This window comes from Larus michahellis, chromosome 10, assembly GCF_964199755.1.
Source record: "Larus michahellis chromosome 10, bLarMic1.1, whole genome shotgun sequence".
NCBI classification, from domain to species: Eukaryota; Metazoa; Chordata; class Aves; order Charadriiformes; family Laridae; genus Larus; species Larus michahellis.
The window spans coordinates 16,947,871-16,961,221 of NC_133905.1; the positions used below are offsets into that span (position 1 = coordinate 16,947,871).

A 13,351-nucleotide genomic window follows, 5' to 3' on the forward strand; every position below is an offset into this window, starting at 1 on the left:
CGACACGCACCTGCCTGTGCACCGAGGCTCCCCGGCGAAGCCTGTGTGGATTCTGCGATGTCTCGTATGGCCACGTTCCCCTGACCCTGCAGCGCTGGGGGAGGATGGCGTGGGAGTGCCGGGGGTGCCATGGGGTCCTGCTCGGGCACCTTCGCAGGCAGGCGGCGGGGCCATCCCCTCTGCCTTGTCCCCTGACCTGTGGGTGCACCAAGGCTGGGTGCAGCCTCCTGTGCCCCCCTCAGCCCCCTTTCCCCCCCGGCCCGGCATCTCCGGCTTGCCTGGCCGCTGAGATGGGACCCGGGGGCTTGCTGGTGCTTGGAGGTCACCCCACGCTGAGTGTCATTCTCGGGGGACAGGCCTGTGTGCTCGCTCCCCACTCTCCGGGAGAGCAAGGCTGGGGGACCCCAGCTCCTCCCCCCGTGCTCCCCATCCCCAGGGATGAGCCAGAGGGGCCGGGCTGTGGCAGGGCTGGGGTTGATTCTTTGGGGGCGATGGGGTGCAGCAAAGCCTAACCCGTTGGTGGAAGGTGACAATTTGGGGGTGTGCGGAGCTCTCGAGCCCCCCCTCGGGGGATGGAGCCGTCCCGCCTCACACGACACCTCCCGGGGGATGGCGGGGGGGGGGATGGCGGGGCCGGGCCGGGGCGGGTCGGGGCGGTCCGGGGGCGGTCGGATGGGGGCTCCATAAAGGCTGGGTGCCACCGGCAGCCCCGGGAGCGGCGGCGGGATGCGGGTGTCGGTGTGGGTGTGCTGCTTGGGGGCTGCGCTGCTGGCGGCGGGGCACAGCGTGCCGCGGCTCCGCCTGCCCTACCGCGGTGAGACGGGCCGGGGGCACCTGCTGCGGGGGGGTGGCGGTGGGGGAGGCGTGGGGTGTGTGTGGGGTGCCTGCCCACATCGGGGTGTCCTCCGTTCCCCCCGCCATGGGGGCGGGGTGGGGGCCTGGGGAGCCTCAGCTGCGCCCAAAGTGCGGGTTTATGGGTTTTTTTGTGTTTTTTTTTTTTTTGCCGGGGCGGGGGGGCCCACCTTGCGCTGGAGGGTCGGTCTGGGATTTCGGTGGGTGGCTGCTCGGCACTCTCCCGTTCCCCACGCGGGACGTGGTGGCGGGGGGTCCGAGGAGGAGGAAGGTGGGGAGCCGGGTAATAGGGGGAGCGGGGGAGGATGTGTCTCCGGGCTCCCATGGGGGATCGCCTCCCACGTGGAGTGTGGGGAAACTGAGGCACGACCATGTTCTGGCACCGGCATGTGCGTCGGGTGGGTGCTGCGGTGCGTGGGTGCTCCCCTGGGCGTCCCCGGGCGTGCTCAGCATCCCACCCGCTGCCGGGGGTGGGAGCCAGGCAGACCCCCCCCAGCTGGCCGGCAGGTCCCCTGGGTGCTGAGCCCCACCACGCTGGGGTGGCGGGTGGTGGGGTGCCAGGGGGGCCCTTGGGGCTGGGAGTGCTTGGTTTTAATTAAAACTCTCCCTCTGATCCCGCTCTGGCTCGCTGCATCCCCCACTCCGCCAGCTTAATCCATGGGCTGCTTCCAGCCAAACTTGACAGAGGAGTCCAGAGCGTCCCAGTCTCTCACTTCTTGCCTAAAAGCACTGAACCTGCTCTAAAAAAACCTCTTAAAATTAAATAAATTGCATAATGCATATCTTCCCCCTTCCCAAAGAGGGGAAATGCCTGGAGCAGCCCAGCTCTTGGAAAGCCCCGGGATCTGCCGGAGCACTTCCCTGTGCCGGGGGAAAGCTGTTGTATCCCCTTGTGCTGCCTGGGTTGGGGGTCCCCCGGCCCTGGAGCACGGGCTGTCTGCGTCCCTGGGTCCGTCCTGGGGCAGAGCAGGCGGCCTCAGGGGCTGACTCCGTGTTGAAAGGGGGAAACTGAGGCACGCAGTGGCCCCGTGTACCCTGGGAGGCAACAGGCACCCGGGATGGCTCTGCCCCGTGGTGGGATCGGTGTCCTCTGGTTGGGCTCGGCAGCAGGGCTGGGAGGTTTGGGGTCCCAGCAGAGCCTGGCTGTGGGGCTCAGGTCTGGCTCAGCATCTGTTCTGCTCCAGCCTGAGGGCCGCCATCCGCCCGTGCCGTTCCCCAGGTGTGAGGGGCTCCCTGGGGCTGGGCAGGCTCCTTGGCCTCCCGCGGAGCAATCTTTTGAAGTTTTTTTTGTTTTTCCCCCTTCTTAGGCTGATTATTCTGTTCCTCTTCCAAATTGGAAGCAGAAACTGAAAATTCCCATGAAACAAATTCTGCCACCGCCTTCTCCCTGGGGGGAAGAAAAAGAAAATGAAAATTTCAATTAAAACCATTAGAAGCCTCTGAAATGAAAACTGTGGTGAACTGAAGCTGCTTGCGCTTGGCTCGACGGCTCGGGCTGTGCGTGGCTGGTGGCTCTGTCTGCAGGGTGACGTTTGGCGGGGGGGGAGCCATAGGGGAAGGCGTCATGCTGTGGGTGCAGGGGTGGCTGCGTCCCCAGCTCTCCCTCTTAATTCAAGCCGCTCTTCTCCTTCCGCTTTGACTTGCAGCAGCCGCTCCTGTACGAGGGGAAAGAGCGTTTTGCTGCTGCGTGCACCAGGAGGATCGCAGCACAGCCCCGAGCCCTCCGCTGCCTCTCCCAGGGGACCCTTGTCCCGCTGCAGCGGTGCTTGGGGGGGGGTCCTTCCATGGGACCTCCACCCTGGGGGGTAAAGACCTGCTGGGAATGGATGGAGCATGGCAGGGTGCTGCTCCCTGGGGAGATGAAGCCAGGGAAGGGGAAGGACCCCCAGGGCTGTGTAACCCGAGGCACAGGAGGAATTTGTCGGGGCTGGGGGAGAGGGGGAAGCCTTGCCTGAAACAATAAAAGGAGCCCGATGACTTTGCCAATGTTATTCTGAGCTGGGAAAATATTATTGCAGCGCAAGAATAGAAGGAGACGACAGCGTTTTCCTGGGCTGGGCCCGGTGATATAGGAGGACCCAAGATGCTGGGGGGCGGAACGAGGAGGAGGGTACCCCCCGGGGAGATGGGGCTGGAGGGTCCCCCAGTGCCAGCTCCGCTTGTAGGCACAGGGGTCTTCCCGGTGAGCATGGAGCTGCTGGGGCTGTATCCCTCCATGCCACCAGCATCACCAGTTAGGGCACTGGGACTGCCCTTGAGCAACTTGGCAGGGGTGGGAGCTGTGTGTGATGGGGTGGAAGTGGCCATCCTCCCCCCAGGGATGGACACTGTCTCCCTTGCAGGTCCCAGAAGAGGGGCCACCAGGATGGGGGCATTGTGCCACTGGCCACCTCCTCGCTGGAGGTGACAAATGTCCCCGCAGCAAGAGTAGGGCTTGGTACCCCAGTGTCCTGGGCTGCTGGCAGCTGGGCTTGTCCCAGTGCCACCTCCTCTCTGATGGGGACATGCGTGGGGGATGCTTGGGCTGGGGGTTTCCCTGGGGTCAGCAGTGACGGCTGGCAGCCTTCCTCGGCAGAGGGTGTCTGGGGATGTGACTGTGCTTATCAAAGGCGCTTTGTCTTCCTCCTCCTCCACCCAGTGGTTGCAGTGGCCTGTCCCGGGGTCAGTACAATGGCTGGGACAGCATTTCAGAGCCTGGTGAAGCTGAGACGCTCCCTCTTGCCCTCTCCCTCTGTGGCAGCTGGGTGGGCGCCACCGTGCCGGGGTTTTCGGCTCGCTGACCCTGAAAGTCATTTCCCACCAGGAGCCAGTCGCGCCACTGCCCCCGTGGCGGTGTCACCATGAGGGTCCCTTCAGTGTCCCACAGAATTCGGGCTTGGACTTGCTTTGGGAGCCTTAACCATCAGATCCTGTTGCTTTGGGATGCGATGTCCATCCCAGGGATGCAGTGTCCCTGTGCCAGTGCCTTTCCCCAGGCTCCATCCCTGTGCCGTGGCGGGGAGGAAACCTCCCCGACAGCAAGGTCTGGTGGCAGCGTCAGTGGTGGCCTTTGTGTGCCGGTTTCCCCATGGCACTGGCTGGGTGCCTGCTATTGTGTCCCTGGCTGGCACCCGGGGTGGGCAGGACCCGCTTTGTGCCCACCCCGTGTCTGCTCTTGCCACCCCCCAGGTCTCCGCGCGAGCCCAGCCAGGGGCTGACGGCAGGAACAGGCTTTGCTGGGCTCTCGCCCACCCCGACTCGCTGCGTCACGGCCATGGCAGGAGCCCGGGGTCGTTCAGCCAGAGCTTGCTGGGGGCAAACTTGCTTGGGATCCTGCTGGCCCTTTGCTGCAGCATCCTCTGAGGGCTGAGCCCTGGGGGGTCTCCCGGGGGTGTGAGAGGGCACTTAGCTGTGGGACATAATCCATCCCTTTTCCCTCCTGTCCTTGCCTTGGGTGACAGCTCAGGGCCACGGGGCTGTGCTGTCCTGGCAGGGTGGGCTGTGGGCTGACATCCGGGGGACACATGGAGGGACATGGTGGGGGCTGCTGGGGAGTGGGACATCTCCCAGGCTCGAGGCAAGCACTTGTGCCCATGGCCGGGAGGGGACATTTGGGATGAGCGGTGCTGATGACACCCCGCAGGTCTTTGGGGCTGGGATGGCTCCTCCTGACGCTTCCCTCCCTCCCTGGCAGAGCTTTTGGGCACCAACCGCTCTGTCGTCTTCTTTGGCCACCGAGGCTTCCTGGGCTTCAGCTCCCTGTACCTGGATGAGTACCGTGACCGGCTCTTCATCGGGGGCAAGGATGTTCTCTACTCCCTGCTCCTGGACGGGGCCAGCACGGATGCCAAGGAGGTGAGCCGGGTCCTGCGAGCACCTTGAGGTCTCCATCCCCACCCTGCCCCCCCCCGGCACCTCTCGCCCCTCTGAGCAGATGGTGCCCAGCCAAGCCAGGTGAAGCCACCCTGAAGCAGGACCTGCCCTGGGGATGTCCCCATCCCAAGCGCCCTGAAATGCATCTGAAAACTTGTGTTGCCTGGCAAGGGAGGGCTGGCCATGGTGGCAGCGGGGCAATTAGCCAGCAATTAGTTGCCGTTGGCAGCCGGTGGCACAGCCCACGCATGAGCCCTGGGTGCTGAGTGGGATCTCAGACCCTGCTCTCCTAAAAAGCTGCCATCAGGAGAGCGGGTGCTCCCCATCCCTATCCAGGCATCCCCTTCACAAGCCAAATATACAGCTGAGTGCCTGCAGAGACAAGGAGCTAAACGCATCCATCATTGCAATGAGCTGTTCCAGGGCTCAGCTGGCAAAGCCCCCAGACCTCTCCTAGCTGCTCGGTGGGAGAGGTGACGGGTCAGAGCGACGATGCTGAGCACTGGTTCCCCTCCTCCTTCACCCTCTCCTCTTCAACTCCCTGTTGTTTAAACATGGCTGTGGGCCGTTTCTAGCCGAGGAAAGTGGAGAAGGAAATGAAGTGCCCCTCGGCGCGTTGGGTCACCGCAACAGGGTCAAGGGCTTGTGTACCCAAGCTGCCCTTGGTCTGAGAGCCGCCAAAGGCTGGGGGGACTCGGGCTCCATCGCTCCCTGCTGTCCCCCAGCACCCTTTCCCCAGGCCACCCAAAAGTCCCCCCCCGCCAAGGCCAGCTTCGGCCATCCTCAGCGGGACTCCCCAAATCCAGCCCGGCGGCGGGCTGTGACTGCCGAGGTGCATCTCCCCAGGAGGAAGCCCTGGGTGGGCTCTGGGGAGCTGTAGGTCCCTCTCTGGGTCCCTCTCTCCACCACCATGCCACCGGCAGCCTGGGGACATGTATTGCAAGGCTGGGTCCCTGCTGTCCCCCCTCCCTGCTCCAACAGGTCCTTTGTGTTTCAGATCTACTGGCCGCCCCTCCCTGGACAGACGGAGGAGTGTTTTCGGAAGGGGAAGGACGCAGGGGTGAGTCTCTCCCCGTGCATGCTCTGCCCTGAGCTGCGAGGGGTCCCCTTGTGCCCTGGTGCCGGCTGGCTCCCCCCGCGCCGGGGCTGTGCTGTGTCATCCTGCCGGGGATGGCCCCATGGGGGTCGCAGCACAGTGCTGGGGCAGAGCAAGGGGCTGTCCTGGTGCACAAGGGAAACTGAGGCAGGGAGTCGGTGACCAAGCCTGCCTGCGTGAGATGCTTGCACTGGGCTCTGGAAACCTCATCTACGGGGCTCTGCTCAGCCCCACGGCTGCAGAGCAGTGACCAGTGTGTCCCCAAAGGCGGCTGCACCGAGTGGGCAGCGATAGCCGGGCTTGGAGACCCGAGCTGGGAGGAACCGAGAGCCCGGTGCTGTGCCCCGGAGCCCAGCGACGCGGTCTGGCCCCCTGTCCCTGGCAGTGGGAAATCTGCAGCTCGCTCAGGTTTGGTGACCTCGCTCCCCAAACCTTACCCCTCTTTGCGTCCCCCCTGCCCCAATATGAAACAGGACTATGGCGGGGAGAAAGTCCCCGAGGCTCCCCCGGCCAGACGGATTGCTCCCGGGAGTCCCCGTCCCGCTCTGCCTGTTTATTTTACAAGCTCTCACCGACAGATCCAAGCCAGGGCAGGCTCGACTTTTTATTTTTCTTGAACGTATATATTTTTTTTTTTCAACTTGCTATTTTAGAGGCTCTTTGCAAAGGGAAAATAAACAGTGGGGAGGCTGGGAACCCCCGGGGCAGCTCGGTGGCGGTGTTCCCAGCAGACAAGGGGCCTCGCGTCCCGCTGCAGGGGGGATGATGGGGGGCAGGCTGGGCTGGTGCTGGACGGGGGGAGCTGCTGAGCTAAGGGTAGTGGTGCCCAAGCGGGAGAAGGGTGTGAGCGCTTTTCCAGTGGGACCTGCCAGGAGAGACTGTGCAAGGCGGCAGGTCTCTGGTCCTGGGGGTGTCATCGCTACTGGGTCCCCAGTAGAAGGGGACAATCCCAGACAGCAGCGATCGGGGCTGTCCTGGAGGCTGCTGAGAATGCCCATGGGCATCCGTCTCCGTCTCCCACATTTCCTCCCTTTGTTTCATTCCCGGCACAAGCAGGAACACGACAGGGAAGGACATCCCTGCATCTGGTCGTGTCCTGGGTGCCAGGAAGAGGACGGTCCCCAGGGGCTGGGGGCTGGGTGCAGGAGCTGCTGCCGGGCACTTGCTGGGTGGGTGACCCTGCTCCCCCGGCCGGGACGGGCTGCGTGATGGGGTGAGCACACAGCTTCCCCCGGGGATGCTCTCAGCGGCAGGAGGACCGGTAAAAAGCCCCATCCTTTTGCAATGGGCTGGGATCCACCTGGATCAAGTCCATGCCAGCCCTGCCAGTGGGTGCAAGCTGCCATCTCGCACCCCTGGCACCGGGGCGAAGGCAGAGAGCCTGGGTGCAGCTTGGAGAGCCAGGGCTGGGGGTCACCCATCGTTGTAGGGCCCCAGGCAGAGGCAGGGAGCTGGGTGTGGGTGAAGGATGGAGCCTCCCACGACCCCTTCCTTCCCCTGCTGTCCCCCCAGACCGACTGTGCCAACTACGTCCGCGTGCTGCACCCCTACAACCGGACACACTTGCTGGTCTGCGGGACGGGCGCCTTCCACCCTGTCTGCGCCTTCGTCTACGTGGGGCACCGCGGCGAGGTAGGGCAGCACCGCGGTGGGGAGCCCGTCCTGAGCATCCCCGGTGGGACGCCCGTGGGAGGCAGATCCCCATCTTCCACCCCCTTCCTGGGGGACTTTGGGATGGCGTGGGGATGCTGGATGTGTTTGCCCCAGGCCGAATACTGGCGGGGAGGCAGGAACCAGCTCCCTGTTGCCCCTTTGCCCTTGCGCTGCTCCATCCTCGGCTCCCCCCAACCTTTCTGGCCTGACATCGCCTTTCCAGACGTGTCCCCTGAGGCTGGTGCCCTGCCAGGGGCTGCAACGTGGGTGGCATTCCCTCCTCTCCCTGCCTGCTGCTCATAAATCAGGTTGGCCAGGGTGGAAAGGCAGGGCCCCCCGTTCCCCCCTCGCAGCCCGGCGCCGTGGGGGCTGCGGGAGCTCACCCATGCCACCACGCCTCTGGCCAGGCTGATGGGCAAGTGGCGGGGTTGGCGGGTCCCTCCGGTTGCTCCGCATCCTCATAGCATCAGATTGCTTTAAAAAGCTTCCAGACGGTCCCTTTGGGAGCGATGGGGCTGTGGATGTTTGCAGCAAGGTGCCTGCGAGCTGGGCAGGGACCAGCGCCAGCCCCTGCATGCCCGGGGGCACGGCTGGGGGTCACCTGCCCGCTCCCCCTCGCCCAGCACACCTTCAGCCTGGACCCCGCCAGCGTGGAGACCGGCCGGGGCAGGTGCCCGCACGAGCCCAGCCGCGCTTTTGCCAGCACTGTCATCGGTGGGTCGTTTTCCTCGGGGACCTGAGAGCCTTTGGGGTGCCGGGACCGGGGACGGTCCCCGTGCCAGCCGGGGCTGGCTCTCAGCCCCGCGGTGGGATGTTTTCACCAGGCGGGGAGCTGTACGCTGGCCTCACCGCAGATTTCTTGGGCCGCGATCCTGGCATCTTCCGCAGCACAGGGACCCGCTCTGCCCTGCGCACTGAGGTGGACCAACGCCTACTCAATGGTAACAGCTCCATCTGCCCCTCCATCCCCCCGGCTGGGCTAATGCCGGGGACTGTGAGCCTTGTGGTGGCCAGGGCACCTGCTGGCCACAGTGTGGCATCCCCCATGCCAGGTACAAGCGGGGAAAGCCACCAGGCAGCAGGGTCTGGGGGTCCTCCTGGCTGGCACCCAGCCCCATGGGGTGCAGGGATCTGGAGGTGGTGGTTGTGCCCTCTCCCCCCACCTGACATGGCTGGCTCTTGCTTGTAGACCCCAAATTCGTGGCAGCCCACTTGATCCCAGACAACGATGACCGGGACAACGACAAAGCCTACTTCTTCTTCACGGAGAAGGTGGTGGAGGCAGACAGCAAGGAGCACACCATTGTCAGCCGGGTGGCACGGGTCTGCGTGGTAAGATGCTGGTGCGGACTGCAGAGGACAGGGATGTGCCAAGTCACAGTGGTGGCTGTGATGCTCCCTGTCCCTGCAGAATGATGCTGGTGGACAGAGGGTGCTGGTCAACAAGTGGAGTACCTTCAACAAAGCCCGGCTAGTGTGCTCTGTTCCTGGCCCCGGCGGCATCGACACCCACTTCGATGAGCTGGGTAAGGGAGCTGGGAACCTCACCACAGCCAGTCCCTTGCTTGGTGGCTTCGGGAAGCTCCCGAGCTTCCAGGAGAAACCCCACAGCTTGGGTGTCTCATCCCCAGAGGATGTCTTTTTGCTGAGGACGAAGGATGGGAAGAGCCCAGAGATCTACGCCCTCTTCAGCACCATCAGGTGGGTGGTCCAGCCCCATCTGGGGACATCCAGCTGCAGCCACCCATGACCTGCCCCATCACCATCACCACGTGGCTGCTGGCTGTTCCCCAAACTCTGCCAGCTCTGCCCTGGTCCGTACGGAGATGTTGGCGCTCCCATGCCCCCCACCGATGCTACCAGCACTGAGCATGGCTCTGCTCACCCCATTCACTGTCCCCTTTCAGCCATGTCTTCCAGGGCTCTGCCGTCTGCGTGTACCGCATGGCCGACATCCGGGAGGTCTTCAACGGGCCCTTCGCCCACCGGGAGAGCCCCCACCACCAGTGGGGCCCCTATGAGGGCAGGGTGCCCTACCCACGGCCAGGCGTGGTGAGCGACTCCCTGGACCTCTGGGTCCCCTTCCCTCCTCTGATTGCTCTTCTAGGGGGGTGATGGGGCTGATCCTCCATCTTCTCACCTGCTGGGATGGGCTCCCTATGGGATCCACCCTGGGATGGCTGGGGACCAAGGACTGGCAAAGGGGTGGAGAAGATGGATCCCAAATTGGAATCCAGGGAGGGACCCAAACCAGCTCTGCAGGGCAATGGAGGGGGAAGGAGCGATGGGTGCTGGGGTGGCTGGGCTGGGCTGAGCTGGTCCCCTCTCATCCCTGCAGTGTCCCAGCAAGACCACCAACCAGCCCCGGCGGCAGTACGGCACCACCAAGGACTTCCCCGACGAGGTGCTGCACTTCGCCCGCGCTCACCCCCTCATGTACAAGCCCGTGTACCCCAGGCACCGCCGACCGCTCCTAGTGAAGACCGACCTGCCCCACCGCCTGCGCCAGCTTGTGGTGGACCGGGTGGAAGCCGAGGACGGGCACCACGATGTCCTCTTCCTTGGGACAGGTGAGAGGCAGGAGCGGCGTGCAGGAAGGAGCTCCGGCGCTGGGGCTGCCGGTGGGCATGCCACTGGGTGTGTGATGACAGTGTGCTCACACCTCCATCCTCCTCCTCCTCCTCCCTGCAGACGCTGGCTCAGTGCTGAAGGTGGTGGTCCTGCAGAAGACAAGCTTGGCCATGACCGAGGAAGTTGTCCTGGAGGAACTGCAGGTTTTTAAGGTGCCATTTGCTGCCCTGCATACAAGGGAGGGGGACTCAGGTGGACACATGTGGGGATGGAGGCTCAGGGCTGTCACTGCACTGTTGGGCACTGCGAGGTCTCAGGGCTGTGAGGGCAGAGGCCAACTGGTGGCTGTGTTCACCCTCCCCAAAAACATTCCCGGTGCCCCCGCAAAGCTCTGGCAGCTCTGAATGAGCCGGGCTCTCCGTGGCGAGGTTTTCGCCAGCCTCACACCCGCTCACCTCCCCTGCAGGCGCCTGTGCCCATCACCCAGATGGAGATCTCCGTCAAGCGTGTGAGTATGGACACGGCTCGGCCACGGGGCTGGGGACAGGGCAAGTGACCAGGAGGGACTGAGTTGATGTCACCAGCCTCTCATGGTGCTTGCCTTGTGGGGATCCCAGCTGGGGACTCCAGGCGCCGTGCCTGTGGGGGCTGCCAGCATCACCATCTTGGTGCCGTTCCCCCCAGCAAACGCTCTACGTGGGCTCCAGCCTGGGGGTGGCCCAGGTACGGCTGCACCGGTGCGAGACCTATGGCACGGCCTGTGCCGAATGCTGCCTGGCCAGGGATCCTTACTGCGCCTGGGACGGCACCGCCTGCACCCACTACCAGCCCTCTGGCAAGCGCCGCTACCGCCGCCAGGATGCCCACCATGGCAATCCTGTGCACCAGTGTCTGGACCAGAACCTAACCGGTGAGAGACTGGGGAGAGCCCACGGGGCTGGGGTCTTGTCCAGGTGCCCCGAGATGTCCCAGCATCCATGGCCCTTGGCACACAGAGGGGCTTGCAGCCATCCCAGGTGGGCTGGGGCACCCTCGTCTCCCCATCCCGTAGACCAAGGGGTGCCCCAAGAGAAGGTGGGTGCTGTTGGGGATGGGGAGAAGGGGAAAAGGGGACTGAAGCCATACGGTGACCCGTGGGAGGCTGACACCCAGGTGTGTGGAAGCCTGGCTCTGCCCTGCCCGTGAGCCCATGTCTGTCTTTGCCCCAGTGGATGATTTTGAGAGCGTTGAGGAGAAGGTGCTTTATGGGGTGGAGGACAACAGCACCTTCCTGGAGTGCACCCCCCGGTCCCCGCAGGCCAGCGTGCAGTGGTTTGTCCAGAGGCCCCCCGATGAGCAGCGGGATGAGGTGAGGCTCCCCCTGCGCCTGCCTTGCTCCCCTTGCGAGGGCACGGGAGGGACGTGGGGCCAAACCTGGACCCACCCCCCGCCAACATTTTGGTGGCGGACAGGTAAAGACGGACGAGCGTATCCTGCAAACGGAGCAAGGGCTGCTCTTCCGCAAGCTGCACCGCCATGACACTGGCATCTACTACTGCAAGACGCTGGAGCACGGCTTCACCCAGACGGTGGCCAAGACAGCCTTGGAGGTGATCACCAGTGAGCAGCTGGCACACAGCTTCCCCCGGGAGCGGGGGCATGAGCTCCTGCGCCCGCCTTGCCCTGAGCCCCGGCTGGCACCACAGGCTTCCAAAACCTGGTTCAAGGACATCATGCACCTCATCAGCTCCCAAAACCTGCGGCGGGTGGAGGAGTACTGCACCCGCCTCTGGTGCGGCACCAGCCGCCCCCACCACCGCAAGAGCAAGCTGGCCCAGACCAAGCACACCCTGGCCAGCATGGATGTGGGCAAGAAGGGACGGGTGGCCAAATCCCACAGCGAGAGGAGCCGCGTGCCCCGGCAAGTGGCAGCCAGTTAAGAGAGGGCAGGGTAATGGACATGGGGTGGCCATGGGTGAGGACCAGCTCCCCATGCTGCTGGTGGCCCCAGGGGACCCCTGCCCTAGTGGGTGGCTTGCAGCAGTGCCAGCCCAGCCCCTCCATTTCCCCATTTGTGGTGGACGGGATGCCAGGGCCGGCTCCTGGGCAGGTCCCTGTCACCCTCGGTGGCTGCAGGGTCACCTCTGAAATGGTTGGCGTGGTGGGACGCATCAGCCCCACAGCTGGGTGCCGTGCTGGGTGCAGGGCCATGGTCAGCGGGGCGGGTTGGGGCTCGGCACGCTCGGTGCCACGGCTGTGCCATCACCCCAGAGAGCTTGCTGGCTGGCTTTCTCTGCAAATAAAGAGGCCGAGCGCGGCGCCGCGGGGAGCGGCTGATGGCTTCAGGCTCTTTCCACGCCAGCATGAGGCCTGGGAAAGATGATGCCGGCTCTCACAGAGGGGAAAACTGACCATCACCTCAAAAAGCCGCTGTGCCCAGGATGAGCCCCGTCATCTGCTGTGCTTAAGGATCCAGAGCCATGCTGTGCCACCCCACGTGGGGGACAGGGCTCCCTCCAGCCTTCCCTGTGGCACCAGGACACGCTTAGCGGTGCCAGCCTGTGTCTGGGTGCAGCCCCCACCTTCGCCTCCGTCCGCACCCCAGCCACAGACCGTTTTAGGCTGGGCAGGGTCGTGGAGGAAAGCAAATGGCTGCGGGCAGGTTAGACCCGTTCCTGGGTAAACACGGGAGAGGCACTGATGCCACCGCCGTCGCTGTGCCCAGGCGGGACCAGGGACATGCAGAAGGTGGCCCCAGCACAGTCGGGGGGGGGGCTGCACCCCAGCCTGGGTGTGTTTCTGGTGGGACAAGGCTGGTTTGGGGAGGCTTGATGCTGGGCTGGTGGAGCTAAACCAGCCCCCAGGGCCACCCCCAGACAGAGGGGTTGGGGGCCAGGTGGGTGGAGAGCACCCGCAGGCTGCCGGCAAGGTGCTTGCTTGCTTTCCTCCTGCGACATGAGCTCACTCACCCGGTCAGCCTGGGGTGATAAGGATCTCCCCCTTCCTGAGGCAGGGCTGCCCCACACAATGGTGTGAACCGCAGCCCTGCCGGGACGGGTATTGTTCAGAGGCAGAGGAACGGGAAAGAAAAATAATAATAATAATAATTAAAACCCCCTAAATAGCTCGCGCAAAGCCAGCTCATGATATCATCGCTCCTCCCTCGGTGTGTGTGTTTGTGCTGCAGCAGCAGAGCACCACGGCTCGCCGCGGCGCCTTTGATGGGGACAAAGTCCCCCAGCAGCGCTACCCTGTCCCATGGCGTGCCCATGGAGATGAGCTGTGGGTCCCAACCCTCTCCTCCAGCTCCCCAGCCCACCTCTCCTGCAAACTCACAGCGCCTGCATG

At 64.3% G+C, this 13,351-nt stretch overlaps 1 protein-coding gene across 1 annotated transcript; it reads left to right on the plus strand.

Moving 5' to 3' along the window:
• The first annotated feature begins 698 nt into the window (after positions 1 to 698).
• Positions 699 to 13,154, plus strand: SEMA3G (semaphorin 3G). Its single transcript, XM_074602826.1, has 16 exons — positions 699 to 814; positions 4,526 to 4,686; positions 5,702 to 5,764; positions 7,313 to 7,432; positions 8,077 to 8,167; positions 8,278 to 8,394; positions 8,643 to 8,785; positions 8,865 to 8,979; positions 9,085 to 9,154; positions 9,361 to 9,505; positions 9,792 to 10,023; positions 10,145 to 10,236; positions 10,491 to 10,532; positions 10,709 to 10,934; positions 11,233 to 11,372; positions 11,476 to 13,154. The coding sequence occupies exons 1-16, from the start codon at positions 727 to 729 to the stop codon at positions 11,941 to 11,943; spliced, it is 2,313 nt and encodes a 770-aa protein (XP_074458927.1). The 5' UTR covers positions 699 to 726; the 3' UTR covers positions 11,944 to 13,154.
• The last annotated feature ends 197 nt before the right edge of the window (positions 13,155 to 13,351 follow it).